Consider the following 21,156-nt stretch of genomic DNA (forward strand, 5'->3'; position numbering starts at 1 on the left):
ATCAATGTACAAAAACAAATTGTTTACATTGGGTACACTTATTAATCGGTTTCACGCGTACATCCTGTCGGATCTTGTCAAAAACTAGTTGTCAAATATTGTTCACACCTCATACCACATCCCCTATACAGGTATATTAAGCCAAACATCTCCTATTCCATTTTTACACTGAACATGGCCACGGCTGTTGAGCTTGCTCTTCTCAAACAACCATATTTCGATTTGAATGCTTTATGTAAAACTGTCTTCGTGACTTATAAAGCCGGTCCCGGCTTGAAAAAAATTGTAACAGTGCAGGCTCAGTATGTGGTAGGTACAGTTTAAAAAAAGATGCATAATGCTTTCCCAGGATATTTGCAACAAGCCCAATGTACGTGGTACGGTAGTATCATTACCTGGCTCACCTGGATCCCATAATGATATCAAGTATATGAGAGACTCATTCGAAAAACACAATATTCGTTTAATCTGCGTAAATTGGCCAGGGTCTGAGTTTGTTACAGGTAATATTATTTAAATTCTTATATTCCTATTCTCCGCTAATTCCTCTAGTCTTGTATTTTCTTTCCTATTCTGTACTCGTTTTTTTACTAAGGGATGTTTTAGTAAAAATGACCACAATTTGCGTATATACATACAATCTGCGAAGGAAATTTTAAAAATTTAAATAAAGTTTATTTTTCCAGAAAAACAGTATTTTCATTCAAATTTCTCGGGTTAATTTACATTTCTTGCAGGGGGCATGAATGATACCTACACGAATGCAGAACGCAACTCTTATGCCAAAGCATTAATGGAAAAGTTGGAATTGAAAAAAGTCGAGAAATTAATTTTATTGGGACATTCAAGAGGTGGCGAAAGTGCGCTGCAACTGGCGTGTACTCTGTCTGTTAGTCTTAATTTATTTTGAAAAAATTGGAATAATTTGTTTTAATTTAAATTTTCTAGGATGACAGAAGTTGGCCGTTGATTGGTGCTGTGATGCTCAATTCTCCTGGATTTGTAGTTCATCGTGGAATTTCTATTAGGTATACAGTTTCGGTACTAGCCAGCTATCAAATTAAAAAAAGCATATTTTCAAATAAATAATTGTTGAAGAATGGGAACAATCAACACTGTTTCGTTTCTCGTAAAACTTCGCTGGAAAATTGTTGACTGTATTCTTTTTCCTGTACTTGATTGGTGTAGGTTCACTGTAAAATTATTCGTCTTTCAATTTTTTTATACAGTTTACAACGATTTCGTTGGTCTCCGCGTGTCCGATGGAAAAGTATGTGCTGCTGCAATGCTTCCAATGCAGACATTTGCATTTGAGGAACAGAGAGCTTCAATTGATGAAATGAAGAAGAAACCATGGGCCAGAGACTAAATTATGCTTTCAAATAATACTTAAAAATGCATTTCAGATTCGAATGTTTTATGCATATGGTTCAAAAGATTTTCTAGTCGATGAATCAGATTCAGAAGAACTTGCAATGCATTTTGGAGGAGATCACTATGTGAGTTTCTTGACAAAGATAGAGCAGAGTTTTCTAATATAATGCAAAACTCTAAAAATATGTTTTGGAAAATGTAAGATATTATAACGCCCAAAACGTTAAGATTAAATGATCAAAGTAATAAACATAATATCAAAGAAAACTTTTTTCGGACCCCGAATCTATTCCCGTGTCAGAATGATCGTTTTTGAAACTGCTTATTGCAACAAAAAAAAAACGTATCAACATTTTTTTTGCAAAGTTCCACTCTAGTATTTGATACTGTCAGCATTATCGGAGTGCTTTTAAAAAATTTCCCCACTGATACTACTGATTGAAAAGAACGATGGTTTTTCACGTGTTTCTCCACCTACTGCTCGTTAGATAATTCATCCTCTTCCTCTTCCTATCTCTCTCCTCCCTCCAATCCTATTCCTCAAACTTCTGATTACACCTCTTTGACAGTTGATACTCATATCTCTGAACGTTTATCTTCCTCTCAGCAATTTTCCTCGCCCCCCGGTAGCTTTATACCGTCGCTAGATAACCTAACTCTAAAACCAATGTCTCTTGCAAATGTACGCGGTGTAGCTGTCCTACCTAAGATAATTATGCTCAAAGAATTCTTCACTTCATCAGACCTGGATATCCTCTTTCTTACTGAAACTTTTCTTAACAATACAGTACCTTCTAGTCTTTTCGCTTCCCCCCTATTTTCTTTCGTAAGAGTAGACCGTAATCCAGAACTTCATTCTAAGGTGGCGGAGTTGCTATTATGTACAAGAATTCTTTAAAAATTTCAATTCGTAACATTAACTTTGAAACCCACTATCCCAAGCATCGCTGCGAAATTCTGGCCTTTGATATCCTCAACACGCATTCTCCTGCGCCCCCACTTACGGTTTTCTTAGTTTATAGACCACCTTGCTGTTCCGTAGCTGAAAACGCCTCTCTAATAGCCCATCTTGAAGATTATTTACCACTCAGCCGCACTCTCCTCACAGGCGATTTTAACTTCCCCCAAATCAATTGGTCATCTCCCAACGCATCGTCGCACCCATTTGCCTCCTTTCTGTGCTCAAGTGATCTTTCGCAAAGAGTTCGATTCCCAACCAGAGTTTCTTGCACCTCCAGTAATATTCTAGACCTAGTGGCCTGCTCCTCCGATATCTCTGTTCTGGATCTGGCCCCACAGCCTGCGCTTCTGAACTCGGATCACTTATCTGTTGAATTTAAGATCCCACTTCCCTATCCTACTGTAATCCCTAGTTGTTCTTCCTCCCAAGATTCTCGCAATGTTTTATTGTATGATTATAAAAAATGCGATTTTCCCTCACTCAATAGAGACCTGGCTTGCATTAATTGGCAGTTCGAATTTAGCTTCCTAAACTCGGTTTCTGATAAATTTGAACACCTCCTTTCAATTCTAGAGAACCTCCTAACTCAATACTGCCCAACCAAATCAATGATCCCGACCTCTTCTATCCCTCCTTCTTCAAATTCCTTGTGGAAACTTAAACGCCTACGTCAAAAGATTAGTAAGCTTGTTCTCTCTAGGAATTGTCCTCCCGAAACCATTATAATTGCCCAAGCCAAATACCGCAAGTTGTACCGCAATTACAAAAACTCCCTTCGACGTTCTGAAAACGGAATAATCTCCAGCTCAAACTACGCTAAAATTAGGCGTCTCATCAATAGTCGCCTCAAAACGCTAGACCTTGTTCCAGCAATTATATCTGACAATAAAACCATAGTTAGTGACTCTGATAAAAGCGAAATTTTTGCTAAAATGTTCGCTTCACACTACTCCCCTGAAAACACCCAGCTTCCTGACCCGCTTCTCAATAGTCCTCGCAATTCTGATTCTACCAACTCCAACTCGACCACCAACTCTATTAGGAATGATTCCTTCCAACCCTACATAATAGAAAGCGTTCTATCTAAACTCCCACCCAAATGCGGGTTCTCCCCCCACTGCGCAAATTACTTAGTACTGAAGAAATGCGCCACCCCGCTCGCACTGCCTCTTTCTCTAATATTCCATCAATCATTTGCTGAATCTACTATTCCCGCCCGATGGAAACAGGCAATAATCATCCCTATTCTCAAAAAGGGTAATCCCTCATCCCCTCACAACTACAGACCCATCTCGTTGACGGACCCCTTTGTGCGCGTAATGGAACGCATCATCTGCTCCCGAATCCGCACGGATTTTTCCCATCTACTTTCCCCCCATCAACATGGGTTCTTACAACTTAGAAGCTGTCCTTCCTCTCTAGTCCGCTCCATTACTCTCTATCACTCTATAATTAGACAGGAAAAATCACTTGACATTATCTTTTTCGATTTTGCCAAGGCGTTCGATAAAGTCTCCCATTCTATCCTCCTCAAAAAACTTGCTTCATTTGGATTAGACCCCCTCACTTGTTCTTGGTTCAAAGAATTCCTTAATCAAAGAACGTTCTCAGTAAAAATCAATAAGTTTTTATCTAAAAACACCTACCCCATTTCTTCTGGAGTCCCGCAGGGTTCCGTTTCGGGCCCTCTCCTCTTCATTTTATTCATAAACGACTTACTGATTGATCTTGAACACTCTATAAATGTCTCCTGCTTTGCGGATGACATTAAAATCTACCATCACAACCCTTTAATTATCCAACAATCTATCGACACTATTGTTAGCTGGTCCAAGAAGAATGAGCTGCCCCTCGCTTCTGCCAAATCTGCTTCCCTTTCTCTGGGTTCCCTAAACACCAACCACCAATACTCAGTTGATGGTGTTCCCATAATCCCCTCTTCTACTGTTCGCGACTTAGGTCTTGTCACCGATCCCAAGCTTAAATTTGAGGCCCACATTGCCAAAGTTAGTTCCCTAGCCATGCTTCGGGCTAAACAACTCCTAACAGCATTCTCTTCCAACTCACCTAACTTCTACGGGTTTCTTTTCAAAACTTACGTGGCTCCAATTATAAATTACTGCGCTGAGGTTTACTCTCCCTCCCCTAATTCATTGCTCTCGACTAAACTTGAGAAACCTCTTAGACACTTTACCAAGCGCGTTCTGCAACGATGTAATACTAAATTCTCCTCTTATGAAGATAGACTTAGCATAATGAATCTCTTCTCCACCAGACACACTAGAATTAAAGCTCAAATGAAACTACTCTATAGATTCCTCACTGGATCGTCCCACTTCCCTAGTCTTAATCAATTTGTCTCATTTGCTAGCTCTAGTAGGCACCCTATGATTCTCGTTAGAAAGGACAGTTGCACCGCTCACTTTTTCGCCCAATCAGTTCCCATTTGGAATAATCTTTTTAAAAACGTCCCGGTTTTCCTCTCTCCTTTCCAATTCTCTCACTTTCTCGATCTTCACATTCCCCGGTATTGATACTATGTGATCCCGAGTCCATGTTCTTTTCTTTATAATTTTTCATTCTCTATTCTTCTTGTTTTATGATTCTTACCTTACCCATTTCCCACACTCGAGATGAACTCTTGCTGGGTTTGTCTCGTTTTATTAATTTATTTTCTCATTAAACCTAAATTGTACTACCTTTTTTAATGTATTACCTTTTTTGGCTTATGTTGAAAATAAATCAATCAATTAATAAACATAATATCAAAGAAAACTTTTTTCGGACCCCGAATCTATTACCGTGTCAGAATGATCGTTTTTGAAACTGCTTATTGCAAAAAAAAAAAAACGTATCAACATTTTTTTTTGCAAAGTTCCACTCTAGTATTTGATACTGTCAGCATTATCGGAGTGCTTTTAAAAAATTTCCCCACTGATACTACTGATTGAAAAGAACGATGGTTTTGCGTAACGAACAAATATTCCGCACACTATTCTTATTGTAAATCGTCGAATTACAAACAAATTTCAGATAATCCACAGCAAAAAAGAATCGGAAGAAACGATTCCAAAAATCTGGAACAGTTACGAGAGAGGGCAATCATATGTAACTGCAAACTTCACTGAAGAGGGCCATTATCTTCATAAAACATATCCAGAATTCTTAATTCAAATCTTCGGAGGGATTTTCGATGTTAAGACAGAAAAATCATGAACTGAAACTGATAAATTTAATAATTGTTTATATGTACAACAAAGCAAAAACAATTGAAACTGTATATGTTATTTTAAAAAGACGAAATAAAGATATACATTTGTACTTAAAATCACAAATTGGCTCTAAATGTAAAATTTAAAAAGAAGCAACAAGAGATATGAATTTCTTGACTCTTACTCTATTGAATTAGAAAAAATTATACAAATAAATGCGGGGCATTATAAGAAATAATAGCAGTGCACATGAAGAGAAATGCTGAAAAAGCAAGAAAACAAACCCGATCTACAACTCGACTTGCAAACATCCAATCAGCTTGAAGTGCATGCATTGCTTCTTCTTTTCTCACACGAGCTGATATAACACGAAGCTCATTCAGAATATGATGAAAATGACGATCTTCGAATTGAGTCTTTTGGTTGTTTGCACATTTATAGATATTATTGTTATTGATTGGATTTATTTGAGGTGATGATTTGTGATTTATTGTTGCTGAACCGTTTTCCAGTGGACGCTGTAAGAATACAGTTTTTTATAGTATTATTCAACTCGAGAAACAATGGAAACTAACCGTAACTTTTGTACAAGTATATTTATTAATTGAAGAATCCAATGCTCCATTCATTTGAGTTGTTGGCAATCCAGTCATACCCATTATTGAAGCACTTGTTCGTTTTGGAGAAGGTGATGATTTTTTAGCATCAGAGTGTGGATTACCAGTTGATAAGTCAAGATGCACTGCTTTATCAACTGCTGAATGTCCATTTCCATTTGGACGGGTTAGAATATGTCTCTCCACTTCTATTAGGTATTGACGTTGTTTTCTGAAAAATTAGTTTTATTACTATAGTTCATCAATTTGCTATCAGGTTAAAGCGCCAGTGGGAAGTCTGTAAAATATAATCAAAACAAATCAGAAAAACGAAATATCTTAACTATAAGTAAATACTTTGAAAAATGTTTGGGGTTTTTTTTAATTTGGGAAAATTTTCAAGACACGAAAAGTTTTTTGAAATTATTTGTAGAAAACCCATTTCTCTGACCAATTGAAAAAATAATTGAAAAAAATGTTTTACTGTGATATTCAGGCACTGTTATGGCACTATATTCAGGCACTATTGAAATGTTTTTTGAAATTAATTTTCCCACTGGTTATATATTTATTGGATTACAAAGGTTATCGTTCGATATTCGGAAAAACCGTACTTTTTATTGTCAGACGCATAATGTGCTCCATGTACAGAAAGTTCAAGAACATCAGGACGTTCCATGCCAAGAAGTGTTGGAAGCCAGCCCAGAAGAAGAGTTTTCAACTGAAGATGCAATTATTCTTCTTCGGAACAAAGAAATTTCACTTACAAATTTGTTCATAGGCTTGTACTGTTCTGGTGATCGATGATGAAAGTTCAATGCAATCACAGTGGCCACCACTGATGCACCAACTTGGAACATTATGCACGAGAAATAGATTTCTGAAATGGAATATTGCTTTGCACTATGAATAATATCACTTACGAATTAATGGAAGTGCATCACTTGTTTGAGGCATTGCTTCAGCAACCATAATCATAAAAACGCAAAGAGACATGAAGATTGTGACGCCTAAAATGTTTTGCTATCAAGCTGTATTCTCTTAACAGTCTTCTTACCTAAATTCAGTTTCTCTCCACAATCAGCTGGAAGTGTGAAACTCAACAAAGCCAGTGAGGAAATGAGCATACATGGGAGCAATAAGTTGAATCCATAATAGAGAGTTCTCCTCCTAATTGAAACAGTAAACGTGACATCATAATATGGCTCCGGGCAGCATTCATAGAAAAATATCGAGCGTTGCGACGTTAAGCCAAGTAATTCCCATTCTCCATTTGGTTTATAAGTGGCTGGAGATATTGTTGTGTTAATGAGATCAGTGAAAAAACCAGAATATGTCCAGGAACCGAACTTCATAGTACAATGTTGAGTATCAAATGGAAAATATGCTATGTCAATAGCACAACTTGATCGAATGATGGCTGGAGGAATCCACGTTACGTTTCCCGTGCTGAAATTATTTGACTGTCGATTTAATTTGAAGGTCTGGAAAATTCTTTGTTCGTGGATAATTTTTAATTTTGATAGTTTCTGTTATAAATTTTCTTAGGAATTTTGAGCTCGCAATTTTTCAAGCTGATGTTTACTACTTCCAAGTTGATTTCTTGGATTACCATCAAATTCAAACAACAACTTACTACAAAACAACAGCATTAACGGGCCATGTACTATCAAACTGTTGATCAACACTATTGTAGAGAAGAACATCAGGTTTCCAGATATTATTGATTGGCAAACGAACTTCTTTGATATTTCCAAACTCTGATGGATCCCATGTCAAGTAATGATCTGTCCATGACATCCGTAACCAAACATTTGAATTCATTATTTGATGTTTTTCGTCCTAAAATATAAATTAGAAGTCTTTTGTATTCTCACTTCAGACTCACAATATCCAAAATTTGTTGATAATCCATCCCAAGAAGAACTACTACAGCTTCACTTTCATTTCGAACAGGTCTCGCCAATTTGTTGTAGTTTTCCGCCAATTTTGCATATAGTCTACGTTCATGGTCACCCGTCCATATCACTGTAATTATCGACTAAATATAAATCTATATAAATTATTTTTCTTCAAAAATAATTTTTAAACAATATTTTAAGTTTTTATATGTTTTACCTTTGGAACATTTAGTCTCCCAAATCAAAATTGAAACTGATAAAACCAATTGGCAAATGTTGATGATCATTAAGATTATTCTTTTTCTCTGAGTAAAAATAGTTTCAGAGAAAGAACTTGAAAAGGAAATTTACAAAAAAAAATGAAGAATGTCATCATTTTTCGAGTAGAGAAGCCAGAACAAAAACAAGATTAATCGAGGAAGAATTCATATTTTGTTTTTTTTTCTTCAATTCAATTACCGTAACCCCAACCAGCTGAAACCTTCAAGATCTGTGTAACGATAACAAAAAGCCATTTTTCTTGACATATTTATCTAGTTTTCAGAATAAAATTCAAAGAGAATTTAGGAAGAGGATGAGGAACTGGGATCAGGAGTTACAATAATTTTTAATTTTGGGAAAACCAAACTTTAATTTATTTTATTTCAATTATTAGAAACAATTTAGAAGAGTCATTAACTTCAAAATAATATGTATCCACTAAACGGCATAACTTCAAACTCATTTTCCTTCGAATGTCATTTTCAGAACCAAAAAAAATAGGAGATGATATTTTTTGGAAATTGAAGATACATATATGTGAAGCATATTGCAATTAAAATTAATTTATATTTTCTAAACTTAAGTGAAAAATTCCAAAGAACAAACTTGAAAACGTAAACTTTATATTTTGGAAAATAAAATATACTCTAGACAATTTAATTTAGGACCAACGCGGAATAGAAAAATATGTGTATCTATCATTTCTATTGAACAATTGTTAAAAGTAGAAAACTATATTTCTCAAAATTCGCAAATACTGTTTGGCTATAAAAAGATAAATGCTTGTTCAAGAAATTTAAGTTCGAAAAAAATAAGTAAAACAAGTAAAAATTGGATCAAAGTAAACAGAATTTGGATAACGTTGAATATTGTCATAACACTCCAAACAGTAACAAAATATATATTTAGAAATCTCAATATAAAAATCATATAGAAATTCAAAGTTTTCGTGAAAACAGGAAAAATTTGGAGAAAGATTAAGCATTGAGATTGATATGGTGTAGAGAAGAAGGTCTTTCTTTCAAAGATTTTGACCCCAATTCCCAATGGTCTCATTTCCATACAAAACCTTCCTTTTTTCCTTTTTAAAACCGCCCATGATCATGAGCTTATTCTACTCTTCTTTATGTTTTTTTGCATGTTTTGGGTTAGTAGAAAATTTGGAAAAAAGATATGAGTTGGTTAAGATGAAGGAAAGATGAAGGTTGAGTAAACACTAGCAAAAACTCATTAAAACTTTGGTCTTTTTTGGATTTGCAGAAAATTGGAAAACATTCAAGAGATTCTGGAATGAGCACGTTTCGGTATAGAGCAAAAATCTTTAGGTTTGTGAATTCCTTCAAAAAAGAACAAATTTTAGTGATGTCTGTTAGTAAAAATTATGTTCAAATGCACTGGTATTTTTGAAAAGGCCGCACTTTCATGAGAATTTCTCACAGTAGAGTTGATCAGTGATCGCAGTTTAGGAAAAGTATTTCCAAAAATCTATTTTTGCAGATAGGGAACATGGTCAACTGGGAACTCAGAAAATTCATAATTTATTGGTGAAAAAAATTAAACAAATTGTTATTCAAAAAAGGAAACGTTCGGCATTTACTTGTTTTTTTTTTTTGCAAATCAGACTTCCTAATATCGTTATAAAAATATTGGGGAATTTTATTTGTGAAGATCAGAAATTTTCGAGTAGACATCAGTTGTAGTTCTAATTAACAGACAGACTTGGATCATGTTACGTACTTTTTACTAAATATGAGAGAGAAAGTTCCGTCTTGAAAGAATCAACAAAAAATCAAATCATATGACATAAATCGTGTACAACTCCCAAAAAAAACTGCTTGCTCCATTTCTTTGTCTCTGTTACACCAAAAATCCCGTCAAAATGAAGTGAAGCGAAACTAAATGAATTGTCAAGAAAATGAGAGGTCTCCTTTTTCACAGCTTCTTCGGTTTTTGCCCCATTTTTTCACACCAACTTCTTCATCTTAAGCTGTACGGGAGAAGGGCTTCAGCAGGGAAGAGCAAAAAAAATGAGAAGAAGAGAGGTAAAGGGTATATGAGACCTCCCAAAGATTTACCGACTTTTTGAAATAAGAGAAGACGACTCGTTTGAAGATGGAGACGGGGAGGACGAAGTCGTTATTTAGAATTCTCAACAGCACCGACGTCTGTTTCGTGGGAATATTTGGTAACGGACAAAGCATGTGATCCTAAAACTTCTCGGAATGGGAAGTTCGGGGTCAAAGGTAGATTTTGCAAGATGGGACTGAATGGCAAGGTGTGAAAGAACCGAAAGATCACATCTGACAAGAGAGAATTTTTTGATAACCCTTTCTCATAGACTGATCATAGAAAACTGAAATTTCATGAATCCACAAAAATTCATAATTCAGTGTGATATAATACTGAAAAAAAAAGCGTAAGCCTTGGCATACAATAATTTAGAAACGACAATAGTCTAGAAGCGTGATTGATTCAGTGCTAAGTTTTGATGAGATACTTTTTATATTTATCAACGTCAGCGCTGGCGTGGTTCTGGCGTGGTTCCTTGTCCCTGAGTGCCTAACAAATTACTATCTTAACTGGAAATATTTTCGTAGACTATTCAAATTTTAAAAAACAAACCTCGAAAAAGTGCGAAAAAGAATGCGATGCCGATTTCGAACCTTCTCCTCATCCTTGTCGACCTTGGTGGCGTGGCATTGAGAGTTGCTGAAAGAAAATGTGAATTGAGAAAATTGAGAATTGTTCAAGGATTTGAAAGAAAAAAATAAGTACGGTTGATTGCAGTAGGGTTAAGGATAAAATGTCATTAAGGATGAAATATACAAATTCTAAACACTTGTTGCTGGGGACAATCCTTTGAAAGGAAATAATGTGTGTGGTTTTTGAAAAAAATCCATTTTTTATGAAGTTTCTCATGTCTCAGTATTTTACTTTGTCAATTTCTATTGAAACTCGATTGCTCTACAGCTGCATAACTACTTGAGAGTTCGACACTCATACCAACTGGCGCGCGATCGGAGTGCGAATAGAATTTTTTGAACTCGTTGTAGCAAGCTGAAACTGAAACGGGCGTGAATAAATAAATATATTCAAATGCAAATAAATATGTATATACACTTTACAAAAGATAGGTCGTTTTTGATTCTATCGAGAATTATTTAGACTATAGTCTACTGTCACATCTTGAAGTTTCCAATTTATTTCAAGTATACTTTGACTGGAAAACTTTTTTTTTAACCAAGAACTTTTAAGGAGAAGTCGAATAACATGACAGGTGTGGGACAAATAAGCGAAGTACCGTAAATCCTGGAGTTTTTTGTTTAATGTATAAATTCCTATCAGTCACTGAGATCAGATTTCAAATTACGACAAATTATCAGACACATTTCTACTTGGGCTGCCATCTAAGAACTCACTGAACAAAACACATAACTGAACCCTTATTCACCAAATCTTCTATTAAGTTAAACCTTCTGATTCTCTAGAATATTCAAAATCTTCTCACGATATTGGCCTGCAACTTTTCAACGTTGGCGGGTTGTCTAAGTGAATCATAAGATAATGTATTCTTCCTCGTGAAAAAGGACAACACATAGAAAAAGTTTCCAATTTATTTCAAGTAAATTTGGGTAAAGTATCAGGTTACCATCCACCACAAGATGAGGAAATAAACGAATAAAAAATGACTGCGAGGCTGAATATTTATGTAAAGTAGCAACCGAAAAAAGAAAAAGTGATGCGTCATGGAAGTAAATAAGAGTCAAAATAACATTTTTGGAGGAATTATGTCAAGCAGGAATGATGGATCAAAAATCTTTTGTCTGGTTCATTTTGGGGATTCCTGAGAGTCGGAGACTGTCACCTTTGGAGTTTTTATTTCCAGCTCATATGTCCAGTTCGTGTCAGTGTTAAAAAGTTGGACCATTTCAGATACTTTGAAAAATCGGAATTTTAACCAAACAAAGTTTTTGATGGGGAATTTGATATCTCATGTACTTATCCATTAAAAAAATTTAAAATTAATTTTTAATCTGCGGAATAGTAGATCTGAAAAATGTTCAAGCTTATTAATCTGAGTAAATGAATGGAAAAACCACTTTATCCTGTTTATTTTTAATTTAATCTTGATTATAAGATGTTTTGATAACCTGGGTATAGTCGAGAAATTGTTTTCTTTGTGAAAAAAATCTGCATTATTTATCAGGTCGATAAAGTTTTTTATTTCAAAAAATATATTTATATGGATTTCAAAAAATCTTTTAGAATATTTTCCTACCCCTCGACATCCATGAAATCATCAAAGTTTTCCGAAAATTCTATTTTGAGTTGTTTTACGGGATTCTATAGTAAAACTACAATGAACTGTAAAACTTCAGATCCTTTCTTTTAACTCAAAGTGTTCCTCTGTCGCAAATATTTTTTTGGAATAATAGTATTCTTTCTAGAAAAGCCACGATTTTTGTCGACTCAGAAAATTTTTTTACTCATAATGACTTCTGAACTATTAATAACTGGACCACCAAAATGAAAAATGAAAAGAAAATGAGGAAATGGACAAAATGAGAAATTTTTGAAATTTCGGATGATGTTGAAAGGAAATGAATATGTATTGAATTTCGATTCTATATCGTTAAAAAAGTTTTCTTTTCAAATTGAAAAGATTATCTCTTTTAGACACTTAAGATGGGAAGATCGAAGAATATTTTGGAGTCTCGACGGATGGAAGAGCCCTTGACTTTGGTTTTTGAAAAATTCGAAGGAGTTGATTTTAGTGTGAACTCTTGAAAGTATAGTTTGAATTTATTTGATTTCAGTTAGAAATGTTAGAAAACAAAAAGAAAAGAAATATGATCCATTTAGGAAATCTTCATGGATTTTGAATTTGGAAAAATATGTAGTATAAAAGTACAATTTACAAAGAAACAAGACATCGGAAATTGTTGAAATTTGAAACATAGACGAGAAAAAACACAGAAGAGTAAAAATGTATCGTTATTCAAATGATATATCTTTGCCCATTTTCTGAATTTCGCATTAGGGCGCATACTATAAAATTCTTCAGAGCTACAAGTTCAAATTGGAAAAAATGAGAGATTAGATACATTTCAATTTATTGGTGTCACATTTGCATTACACAAGAAAAGTTCAATTTAAGAAAAGCCACATGACCTTAATGAAACCCCAGAATCCTAGGGATTATTCTTTAGCATCAAAACTCACAATGTTCGGAACTCCAGTAAAATGTGGACTTCCCGAACTTGGTGTCCCATGAGTTTGACCCAAATCTGTCCGTAGTCGAGCTCAAAAATCGCGGCTCTCTTTATTTCAAAGAATAGGCGCACGAGGCATCTGTCTGCCCCTCGGGGCACGGAAGACATGAAAAATGGAAGAAGATGATGATGATAATGTTTTGTGTATGAAATAGAGAAGAAAGGAAAAAATGAACAAAGATTGAGCTATCTTTCTCACTTTTTCAAACACTAATAACAACTATTGTACTATACAGTACCCACATGGGAATGAATTTTCGGGGGAAAAATCAAAAATTTTCAAATCAAAAAACGGCCCCGCAAAGGTCGGAGAGCTATTTTCAAATTTCCGAAGTTTGGTTAGATAAAAATTAAACATTGTTCGTACAAATCGTAGCCATAACACGGGTGCACGACTCACACCGCCAGCCTCCCCGAGTCTTTTCCGAAAAACGCTTCTGTTGCGGGGATGCGAGTGCGAGCTGGGTAGAATTTCTCGAGGAAACATTCCACCATGGAAATACTTCTTACCTTCGAATAACGCATTTTTACAATCTATTATACTTTTGTACAACAGTTATGTACTTAAATTCTGAAAACTAAATAAACCTAAAAACAAAATGTTCGCCAAACACTTAATGTGCATGAGAACATTACTATAGTAATCCACGAGCATTAAAATCCAATTTTAATATTTTATTACCCCGCAAGCCATAAGAATAATCTACACTTAAACCGATTAGGTGGTCCTAAAATCCAACAAAACTACGTATTCGGCTTTTCGATGGCTCCAAGGTTTCCACCATACAACAACGAAGACACACGAAAGAAAGCGCAGAAAATAAATTATTTTCGCGGAGCCGTTTTCCTCTTTTTTGCTCGGAAGAGCAACATAATGATGAGAATATGAGTAGTAGTTTTGACAGACTTGAACGGGCGGTCCCCCCGAACATAAACATGACATCTTAAACAAATGTGTAATACAATTAAACATGGAAAATGTATATTATGTACACATTCAATAGGAAACAACTAATTATAAGACGGAAGAGTTGGAAAACGAAAGAAATTATGCTTTTGGCACTTTTTGAAGGAAGAAAGTTGCGTATTTTAATAAAATTGACATAATTGTCTGATACTTTCCATACTTATCCGTACATAATAGTAACACCTCGATTTTGATAAGTTTGGAAAACTATCAAATTCATTTCTCCAACTTTGAAAAAGTCTTCGAAAATCGGAAAATCGCGCAATGGCTTCATCTGAAAAGGAACCGAAAAGAAACGTGGAATAATTCATAGTAGGTCTAGATTTTTCACGAGTTGTTCTTCGTTTTTGAGGTTCCTTGTTTGGTTTTTTGAGTGAATTTCAAGTTAGTGTAAAAAGAGAAGCCAAAGACAAAAAGATTAACCTTTTTCGCATATTTTCTAGAGGAAATACAGTTAGAGACAGTAGTTAGGATGCTGCCGAGCCCTCCTTACAAAAAACTAAGTGTATAAAAAATTAACTAGTTTCAAAGAAATACTGTACATTTTAACTGGTTTCCTCGGAAATTTATCGCATCTTCTCGAATTTCTAGCAACTTTTTACAGATGCAGAAATGTTTCAATAATTGGGGCTAGTGCAATCAGTTTTTGGTAAAATAGACTAAATCAACAACTAAAACATTTGAATCAAACGAAGTGATCAGACAAACTTCCAATCAGTTCACCTTTAGAGTTCTTTTAACAACACTATACTTTGAATTTTCTCAATTGAAACTCCTTTTATCAGTGAAAAAAATTATCTGATGAAATTTTCAAATTTAGGTGTCGCCTTGTTTTTTGAACAGGGCAAATTTATATTTCTAGAAAAAACAAATTAGACGCAAAGTATTTGATGTTTTCTTGAATTAGACAATGATGGTTTTTGTATCTTTAAATTTAAAAGCATAGGAAATATTGTACTCATGTACTCATAAATACCTTCATGTTAACAAGTTTGTTTAGCAGAATAATGGTCAAAGGTCAAACATCTTGTTTTCAATGTTTATCGATTATTTCTATCTTGTGTCCCATGCCTCTTTCTATTGCCTCATATATTATAATCTTTAATTCAATTTATGAAACACTTCATGAATTCACAACTGTATGAAAATGCGTTTTCCAGTTCTCATTCTTCTTTCCATGATTTTGTCATCTGTTTCGACAAGTAAATGGGATGCTTCCACAGTGGCTAGTCACTTTTTGAGTGAATTCGAGAAGGCTCTAAATTCGAAGGACGCTTTCAAAATTCTTGCTCACTTTTCTCCACAGAAGGGTTAGTTCACTTTTGAGTTTATTTTTTTGTACTAACAACAAGTTTTCAAGCCTATAGCTAAATATGGAGCTGAAAAATTTCTATGAAAACTCGAGTGTAATATATTTTTTGCTATAGGTAACAACGACATCAGTACACGTAAATTAATCAAGGAACTTTCCAATTGGCATGGTTCTTTTAATAATGCACGATTCACAAGAAAGACTGGTGGAGACGTTGAAGTTTCAGTGGTTTTCAGCAATCCCCAAGTTCAACGCAGGCTCAAAAAAACAGAATTTGTGCTTGAATCAAATGTAGGTTGTCTATATGACTCAATTTATATAATCAATTTAATATAAATATAATCTACATGAATCAATTTTTCAGGGTGTTATGAGCTACAGTGGATGGACTATTAAAAGCATGACAAACATAATTACCGTCCGCACACCATAATGTGTAAAATTGTAATTCAATAAACTTTAAAAATAATTTGCCTCGAATTAATAATAATCTAGTCATATCTAATTTATCAATCTGTTTTTTTAATACAGTAAGCACAAGTGTGTAATTCAAAATTCAAAAAGTTTATCCGCCGTTGAGAGGGTTTTGTTATTTAAAATATGAAAAATTGGTTTGAAGCCAACCGCAAATGACCTTGCTGGTCAACTGGTCATATGGTTGCAGACAAAGAAACCTGATTTCATTTTGAGATGATTTTTTGAATCTTTGCTGTGTGTTCATAACTCTTGCAAAAGAACTCAAAGACTTTATTGTTACACAATTTCAAAGTGATTGTACATATCTGGATTCATACAAAAAATTTACATTTCGTCGCAGCGACTTCTTTTTTAAACAGTGGTACAAGATATGAATAATTTCAGTAAAGAGCCCAATCAGCATCTTCCTTGTCCGTCTTCTTCTCCTTCATTTTTTCGGCGACTTGCTCATCACTTGTTGGCCAGACGACGGCTTTTACAGTGTCCACGACTACTTTTTTGACGATTGAGTCTGTGGTTGCGAAGTATGCACAGGCTCCAACGGCAGCAATTGTGTAGAGCATTTTAAGATGGAAGTGTTGGCTGAAATTTAAATTTGAAGTAATTTTTCAGATAAGAGAGATATTTAGAGAATAGCGAGTATGCGAGTATAACTTTTAAAAATTAATTAATTCCCGGAAGATTCTAGAAATACTTGACTGAAAATGTTATATATTATTCTTATTACACTTTTAAATGAAATAAAAAATGTTAAACAAAAGCTAGTAAACAAAAATCGATCAAAAAGACCAGTAAACACGAGACACATGAAATGAACAAGAAGTGCTGGGGGAATGAATGGAAAAAGATATTGAGAATGAAGAGGGAGGAAAAGAAATATAGAAAAACAAGAGATTATAGCATACTGCAGAGACGCAGATTAAGAACGCTGGGTGAACAGGTGAGAGCTGTGAGTTCACTTGGGTCGATTATTGTCTTGTGTATGTAGGGAGTATAAAGAAAGGTTTAGAGAAACAATGCCATTTAAAGAATGGAATAGATCCATCTGTCAACTTATTTTTGTTTGGTTGTAGGAATTGCTACTGTAGTTAAAAAAATATTGTCTGAATAAAACACATTTTTGAATGTACATTGTCATATTTCCCAAAAATTGTATTTTTCAAGAAATCTGGAGGATTTTTGCATGTTTGAATCCCTATAATGTTCAAATATATATTATCAAAAAAAATGTTTTCTAAAAGTTGAAGAGGCTAAACCCCCATTCATCTTTTCCCAACTCAAAACCATCTCAAATTATCCAAACAATCAAGCAACGATATTCATACAAAATTTGAAATTCTCACAACATTGCGAAACATAATAAGAAGAAAAACACAATTGATATATTCTTCCAATAAAATAATTCTATAATCTGCTTCTATTTTCTATTGGTTTTAATGGTGCATTAACAATGAAAAGACGAGTCCAATCAGGCATTGGTGGTGGACTTCCAAGTTTTCTTTTGAAAAAGTTAATTGTATTTGCCCATGTTCTTTCCTGTGATTTTGCATGAAGCACTATTTCTCCACCGTATCCACAATAGAATCCTTGAAATTTGGCATATACAATATCGTGATGTGGGAAGTAAGGAGGTTCCATGATATGACCGCCATTTACTAATTCCAACTGAAAATTGACATTTTAGAAGTTGAAATTGATTCTGAAAGAATTTCAATTTTAGAAAACAGCAGATATACCTCAACGTAGTGTCCAGTTTCTTGCAATTTCTTTTGAATATGCAAATTGGAGTGAATTGACGGAGCACATAGATCATCGACGGAGCCCTGAAAAATTATTTGATTTCACTGTTTTTTGGCTTTTTAATGCTAATTCAAAATATTTTAAATGAATCTTACAATAAGCCTGAACGCGGTTTCCTTCGGAATCCAATGCCATGGAATTGAATTCTCTTCTGTCAAAATTGGAGTCAATGTCTTGAAGCATGGAGCTGTTACTAGAATTGTATTCAAGAAATACAACTTTGAATCGTCAAGTCTGCAATAGAAATCAATAAATGAAAGTTTCAAAATCTTGAAGCCTACTCTGGAACAATCATTTGTTTTCCGTGCTCTTTGAGCAATGAATAACTGCATTGAGCATGTGGACCGTTAATAGAGACTACTGCTTTGATCTGAAATTTTTTTTAAAATTTATCTGTAGTGAATTCTTTAAGGGTTACAAGAAAACCATCGCAGCAAAACTTTTCAAAAAAAAATTATCTTAAATGTTTTCACTTTCAGACCAAAAATGGGACCTAATCAGTTTTCGCAACTCATAATTTTTTCGTGAATTTTCTTAAAATTAACAGCTTTCCAAAACTTTGAGGGAAACTTTTCATAACCTTATTTTTTGAAAAACAAACTTTGAAAGTTTGTTTGAGAATGCAACTTTCGGGAGCAACCCGAGAAAAACTTGGCGATGACATCGCAACCATGTCGTTTTTTTTTCAGAAACAGGAACAAAAATTGGCCCCAAGTTCCGAGAAATGAGGCAAGCATTTCACACTCCAAAATAATATTTATGAAATTGATCTATAATACTAACTTGTGGATATCTAGTAGATAATAGATCAACAATTGTTGCACCAAATGAAACTCCTTGAATTCCGAGCATATTAGTGGTGTACGACAGGCCAAGTACAAATTCGATGGGCTTCTGGAATTTTGAAATGTAGTGATAACCTGAATATTAGAAAAAATAAAATACCAAAAAATATTCAACGTCGACATCTTCCAGTTTGTACGGAAGATCTTTGAACTGGAAGAAAGCAACGCAGATCACAACAAAGCCCTCTGAAGCAAGCATTGCACCCTGAAAAGAGATAATTTTGATAATTTTTTCAGGGTTTTCAATTTTTAAAATAAAAATACCTTATGCTCATGAAGACCTCCTCCGGTTCCAGATATATCCATAACACATGGGAATGGTCCATCACCAGGTGGTTTGAACAATGTTCCACAGAATCCGTCATACTCAATTTCAGTACGAGTAAGTAGTGGATGCATCCAATGTTTCTTTATGTACATTTCATCGAGCTTTGTTCCACTGTCATCGGATAATCTGGAATTATAATCATTTTATTGACAGTATTCTTTGATTGATAGGACTTAGAACTTTCAGATTAAAAACAACGTTTTTTCAAATTCTTTTTAACTGTCAGTCAAGTTCGTTTGGAATTTCATCACAAATTAGAATGTAGCTTACTGTAAAAGATAGAAGAAAGGAATTGGTGGAGTACAACGAAGATATCCTCCATATGCAAAATCCTCACTTGGAGTCATCGAAAGGAATAATCCCATTCCATCGGCTTCTGAAAATTCACTTTTTTATTAAATATGGGGTTTCTTTATTGAGGAAATTGTTCAGAACCACAACCAACATAATGTAGAATTTTTTAAAAGTTTTGAAACTTTTAATCAAAAAGAAACAGTTACTTGTTCAGCGTTCATTGTTTACGATTTTGAACTTGACCAAATAACATTTTTTCTACGAGTTTTATTTTTTACCTATAACTTAATTTTTCTTATTCGAATAATTTCCTGAAACGTTCACAAAAAAATCTCATTTTTTAAAAGAAAATTTGGCATCTGGCCCAACTTTTGAGTGAAAATATTTAAAATTAGAAAAATGTTCAAAACTTTTAGTTGTCACAATTGCGAAAATATTCATTTAAAAATCCCACTGACGATACTCGGTTTTCAGGCCTTTTTCTCAATTCTCTAAATATTTTTGATACTTTGAACTCAAGTTCTTTTCGTCTTTTTCATTAAATAAAAGCTCAATTTAACAAATATGGCAACATTGTCCCGGTTTTTTATGATAAGAAATTGATTAATGACATTTTTGAGCGACACGAAAAAAGAAGAAATATGGGAATGAAGATAAAGTGCGAAGTGCACTGAAATAGAGTATTGTAGGGTACGTGATGTTCTCGAAGTGTAGATGTTCCACAATTTGAAAAACCTTAAAACTTTACCAATTTCTTTATAAAGTTCAAATTATATTAGTTGTTTCTGTATTTTTTTTCTAAATAATATTTTATAAGTTTTAAAAACACACTCGATATTTTAGGCTACTATGCTTCATGTTCTAGAGCCACTAATGCGAAAATTTTCCATAAAACCAAAAAAAATTGATAACAATTATCAGCAGCTGTTTTTATTTGCAACACACTGAAAAAAAACAGTCATTTAATTTTAATGATCCATTGATAAGAAAAGAACAAAGAAAAAATGGCTATAACTGTTTTTTAAACCTCACCGAAATAAGTTCCTCTCAGTGGCTTCTGTTCTTTAAGATCAATATTTCCATCCTTATCCGCTTTCATTACACAGTACGCAGCATGGGATCCGTAGTTGTGTCGGAGCCTTAGTTAATTGAAAATAAGAGTTATCATAGTAGAAATTAGCTTACTTCATATCAAAACGATAAGTTCTATCAGGTTGAAGTCCACTTGCTGTTATGTGAACATGTTCAGGTTGAAGAGTGTCTGGTTTATCAATATGTAGATGCTTCATTTTTCTGGAAATTTTTTTGAAGAATTTGCTCAGCAGCCACATGGTCTCGGAAGTCAACATAGATAGGATATTTAAATTGGTTGATTTCTGGATTTTGCTACCTCTAAAATTTAAAAAAGAGTCTGCAAAAATCTACGATTGGAGCATTTTTTAGTGCCTCGAAAGTAGTGAACAATTTTTTTAAAAGTCTTCCTTCGAATGATATGGGTTCATTTTATAAATTCATTGTAAGGCTAGGGTGGTTTTTTTATAAACATTTGTCACAG

The 21,156-nt window shown here is 34.2% G+C and overlaps 5 protein-coding genes and 4 non-coding genes across 11 annotated transcripts; 5 read left to right on the forward strand and 4 right to left on the reverse strand.

The window, feature by feature from the left end:
• Positions 1 to 97: 97 nt before the first annotated feature.
• C31H5.1 (AB hydrolase-1 domain-containing protein) lies at positions 98 to 5,551 on the forward strand (the record flags this gene model as incomplete). Its single annotated transcript, NM_060027.3, has 8 exons — positions 98 to 309; positions 350 to 503; positions 738 to 889; positions 949 to 1,028; positions 1,099 to 1,184; positions 1,230 to 1,357; positions 1,407 to 1,499; positions 5,369 to 5,551. Exons 1-8 carry the CDS (start codon positions 175 to 177, stop codon positions 5,549 to 5,551), a joined length of 1,011 nt encoding a protein of 336 aa, NP_492428.2. The 5' UTR covers positions 98 to 174.
• An 11-nt stretch (positions 5,552 to 5,562) lies between these two features.
• Positions 5,563 to 11,014, reverse strand: acr-19 (AcetylCholine Receptor). 2 transcript variants are annotated; one of them, NM_060028.8, is made up of 9 exons: positions 10,928 to 11,014; positions 8,032 to 8,171; positions 7,780 to 7,985; positions 7,201 to 7,592; positions 7,067 to 7,153; positions 6,911 to 7,023; positions 6,758 to 6,864; positions 6,123 to 6,375; positions 5,563 to 6,065 (listed from the first exon to the last, which is right to left on the reverse strand). In NM_060028.8, the coding sequence occupies exons 1-9, from the start codon at positions 10,977 to 10,979 to the stop codon at positions 5,751 to 5,753; spliced, it is 1,665 nt and encodes a 554-aa protein (NP_492429.2). In that variant the 5' UTR covers positions 10,980 to 11,014; the 3' UTR covers positions 5,563 to 5,750. The 2 variants fall into 2 exon arrangements, with proteins under 2 accessions (NP_492429.2, NP_001129756.1); NM_001136284.4 differs by lacking the exon at positions 10,928 to 11,014 and adding an exon at positions 8,262 to 8,347 and having other exon boundaries at positions 5,564 to 6,065.
• Positions 10,350 to 10,494, forward strand: C31H5.11. The gene has a single exon (NR_050347.1). It is a non-coding gene; the product is annotated as an Unclassified non-coding RNA C31H5.11 (non-coding RNA).
• A 2,528-nt stretch (positions 11,015 to 13,542) lies between the features above and the next one.
• C31H5.10 lies at positions 13,543 to 13,670 on the reverse strand. The gene has a single exon (NR_050348.1). It is a non-coding gene; the product is annotated as an Unclassified non-coding RNA C31H5.10 (non-coding RNA).
• Positions 13,671 to 13,897: 227 nt separating this feature from the next.
• On the forward strand, positions 13,898 to 14,042 carry C31H5.9. Its single transcript, NR_050349.1, has one exon. It is a non-coding gene; the product is annotated as an Unclassified non-coding RNA C31H5.9 (non-coding RNA).
• Positions 14,043 to 14,308: 266 nt separating this feature from the next.
• On the forward strand, positions 14,309 to 14,445 carry C31H5.8. The gene has a single exon (NR_050350.1). It is a non-coding gene; the product is annotated as an Unclassified non-coding RNA C31H5.8 (non-coding RNA).
• Positions 14,446 to 15,638: 1,193 nt separating this feature from the next.
• Positions 15,639 to 16,326, forward strand: C31H5.7 (DUF4440 domain-containing protein). The gene is made up of 3 exons (NM_001025842.3): positions 15,639 to 15,855; positions 15,973 to 16,148; positions 16,222 to 16,326. Exons 1-3 carry the CDS (start codon positions 15,693 to 15,695, stop codon positions 16,288 to 16,290), a joined length of 408 nt encoding a protein of 135 aa, NP_001021013.1. The 5' UTR covers positions 15,639 to 15,692; the 3' UTR covers positions 16,291 to 16,326.
• Positions 16,327 to 16,714: 388 nt separating this feature from the next.
• C31H5.4 (Nematode Specific Peptide family, group A) lies at positions 16,715 to 16,897 on the reverse strand (the record flags this gene model as incomplete). Its single annotated transcript, NM_001380941.1, has 1 exon — positions 16,715 to 16,897. The coding sequence occupies one exon, from the start codon at positions 16,895 to 16,897 to the stop codon at positions 16,715 to 16,717; it is 183 nt and encodes a 60-aa protein (NP_001366926.1).
• A 742-nt stretch (positions 16,898 to 17,639) lies between these two features.
• C31H5.6 lies at positions 17,640 to 20,894 on the reverse strand (the record flags this gene model as incomplete). 2 transcript variants are annotated; one of them, NM_060030.7, is made up of 10 exons in its annotated part: positions 17,640 to 17,999; positions 18,071 to 18,157; positions 18,230 to 18,368; positions 18,416 to 18,504; positions 18,918 to 19,028; positions 19,080 to 19,184; positions 19,244 to 19,433; positions 19,578 to 19,683; positions 20,634 to 20,740; positions 20,787 to 20,894. In NM_060030.7, the coding sequence occupies 10 exons, from the start codon at positions 20,888 to 20,890 to the stop codon at positions 17,739 to 17,741; spliced, it is 1,299 nt and encodes a 432-aa protein (NP_492431.2). The 2 variants fall into 2 exon arrangements, with proteins under 2 accessions (NP_492431.2, NP_001129757.1); NM_001136285.4 differs by lacking the exons at positions 20,634 to 20,740; positions 20,787 to 20,894 and having other exon boundaries at positions 17,739 to 17,999; positions 19,578 to 19,672.
• Between the last annotated feature and the right edge of the window lie 262 nt (positions 20,895 to 21,156).

Source organism: Caenorhabditis elegans, chromosome I, assembly GCF_000002985.6.
Source record: "Caenorhabditis elegans chromosome I".
NCBI lineage: Eukaryota > Metazoa > Nematoda > Chromadorea > Rhabditida > Rhabditidae > Caenorhabditis > Caenorhabditis elegans.

Coding starts and splice junctions, on each gene's coding strand:
- acr-19 (NM_001136284.4), bottom strand. CDS start 8,331: ATGATCATCAACATTTGCCAATTGGTTTTATCAGTTTCAATTTTGATT. Junction 7,154..7,200: donor TGGAGAGAAACTGAATTTAG/GTAAGAAGACTG, acceptor AAAACATTTTAG/GCGTCACAATCTTCATGTCT. Junction 6,066..6,122: donor ATACTTGTACAAAAGTTACG/GTTAGTTTCCAT, acceptor GTATTCTTACAG/CGTCCACTGGAAAACGGTTC.
- C31H5.7 (NM_001025842.3), top strand. CDS start 15,693: ATGCGTTTTCCAGTTCTCATTCTTCTTTCCATGATTTTGTCATCTGTT. Junction 15,856..15,972: donor TCACTTTTCTCCACAGAAGG/GTTAGTTCACTT, acceptor TTTTTGCTATAG/GTAACAACGACATCAGTACA. Junction 16,149..16,221: donor AATTTGTGCTTGAATCAAAT/GTAGGTTGTCTA, acceptor TCAATTTTTCAG/GGTGTTATGAGCTACAGTGG.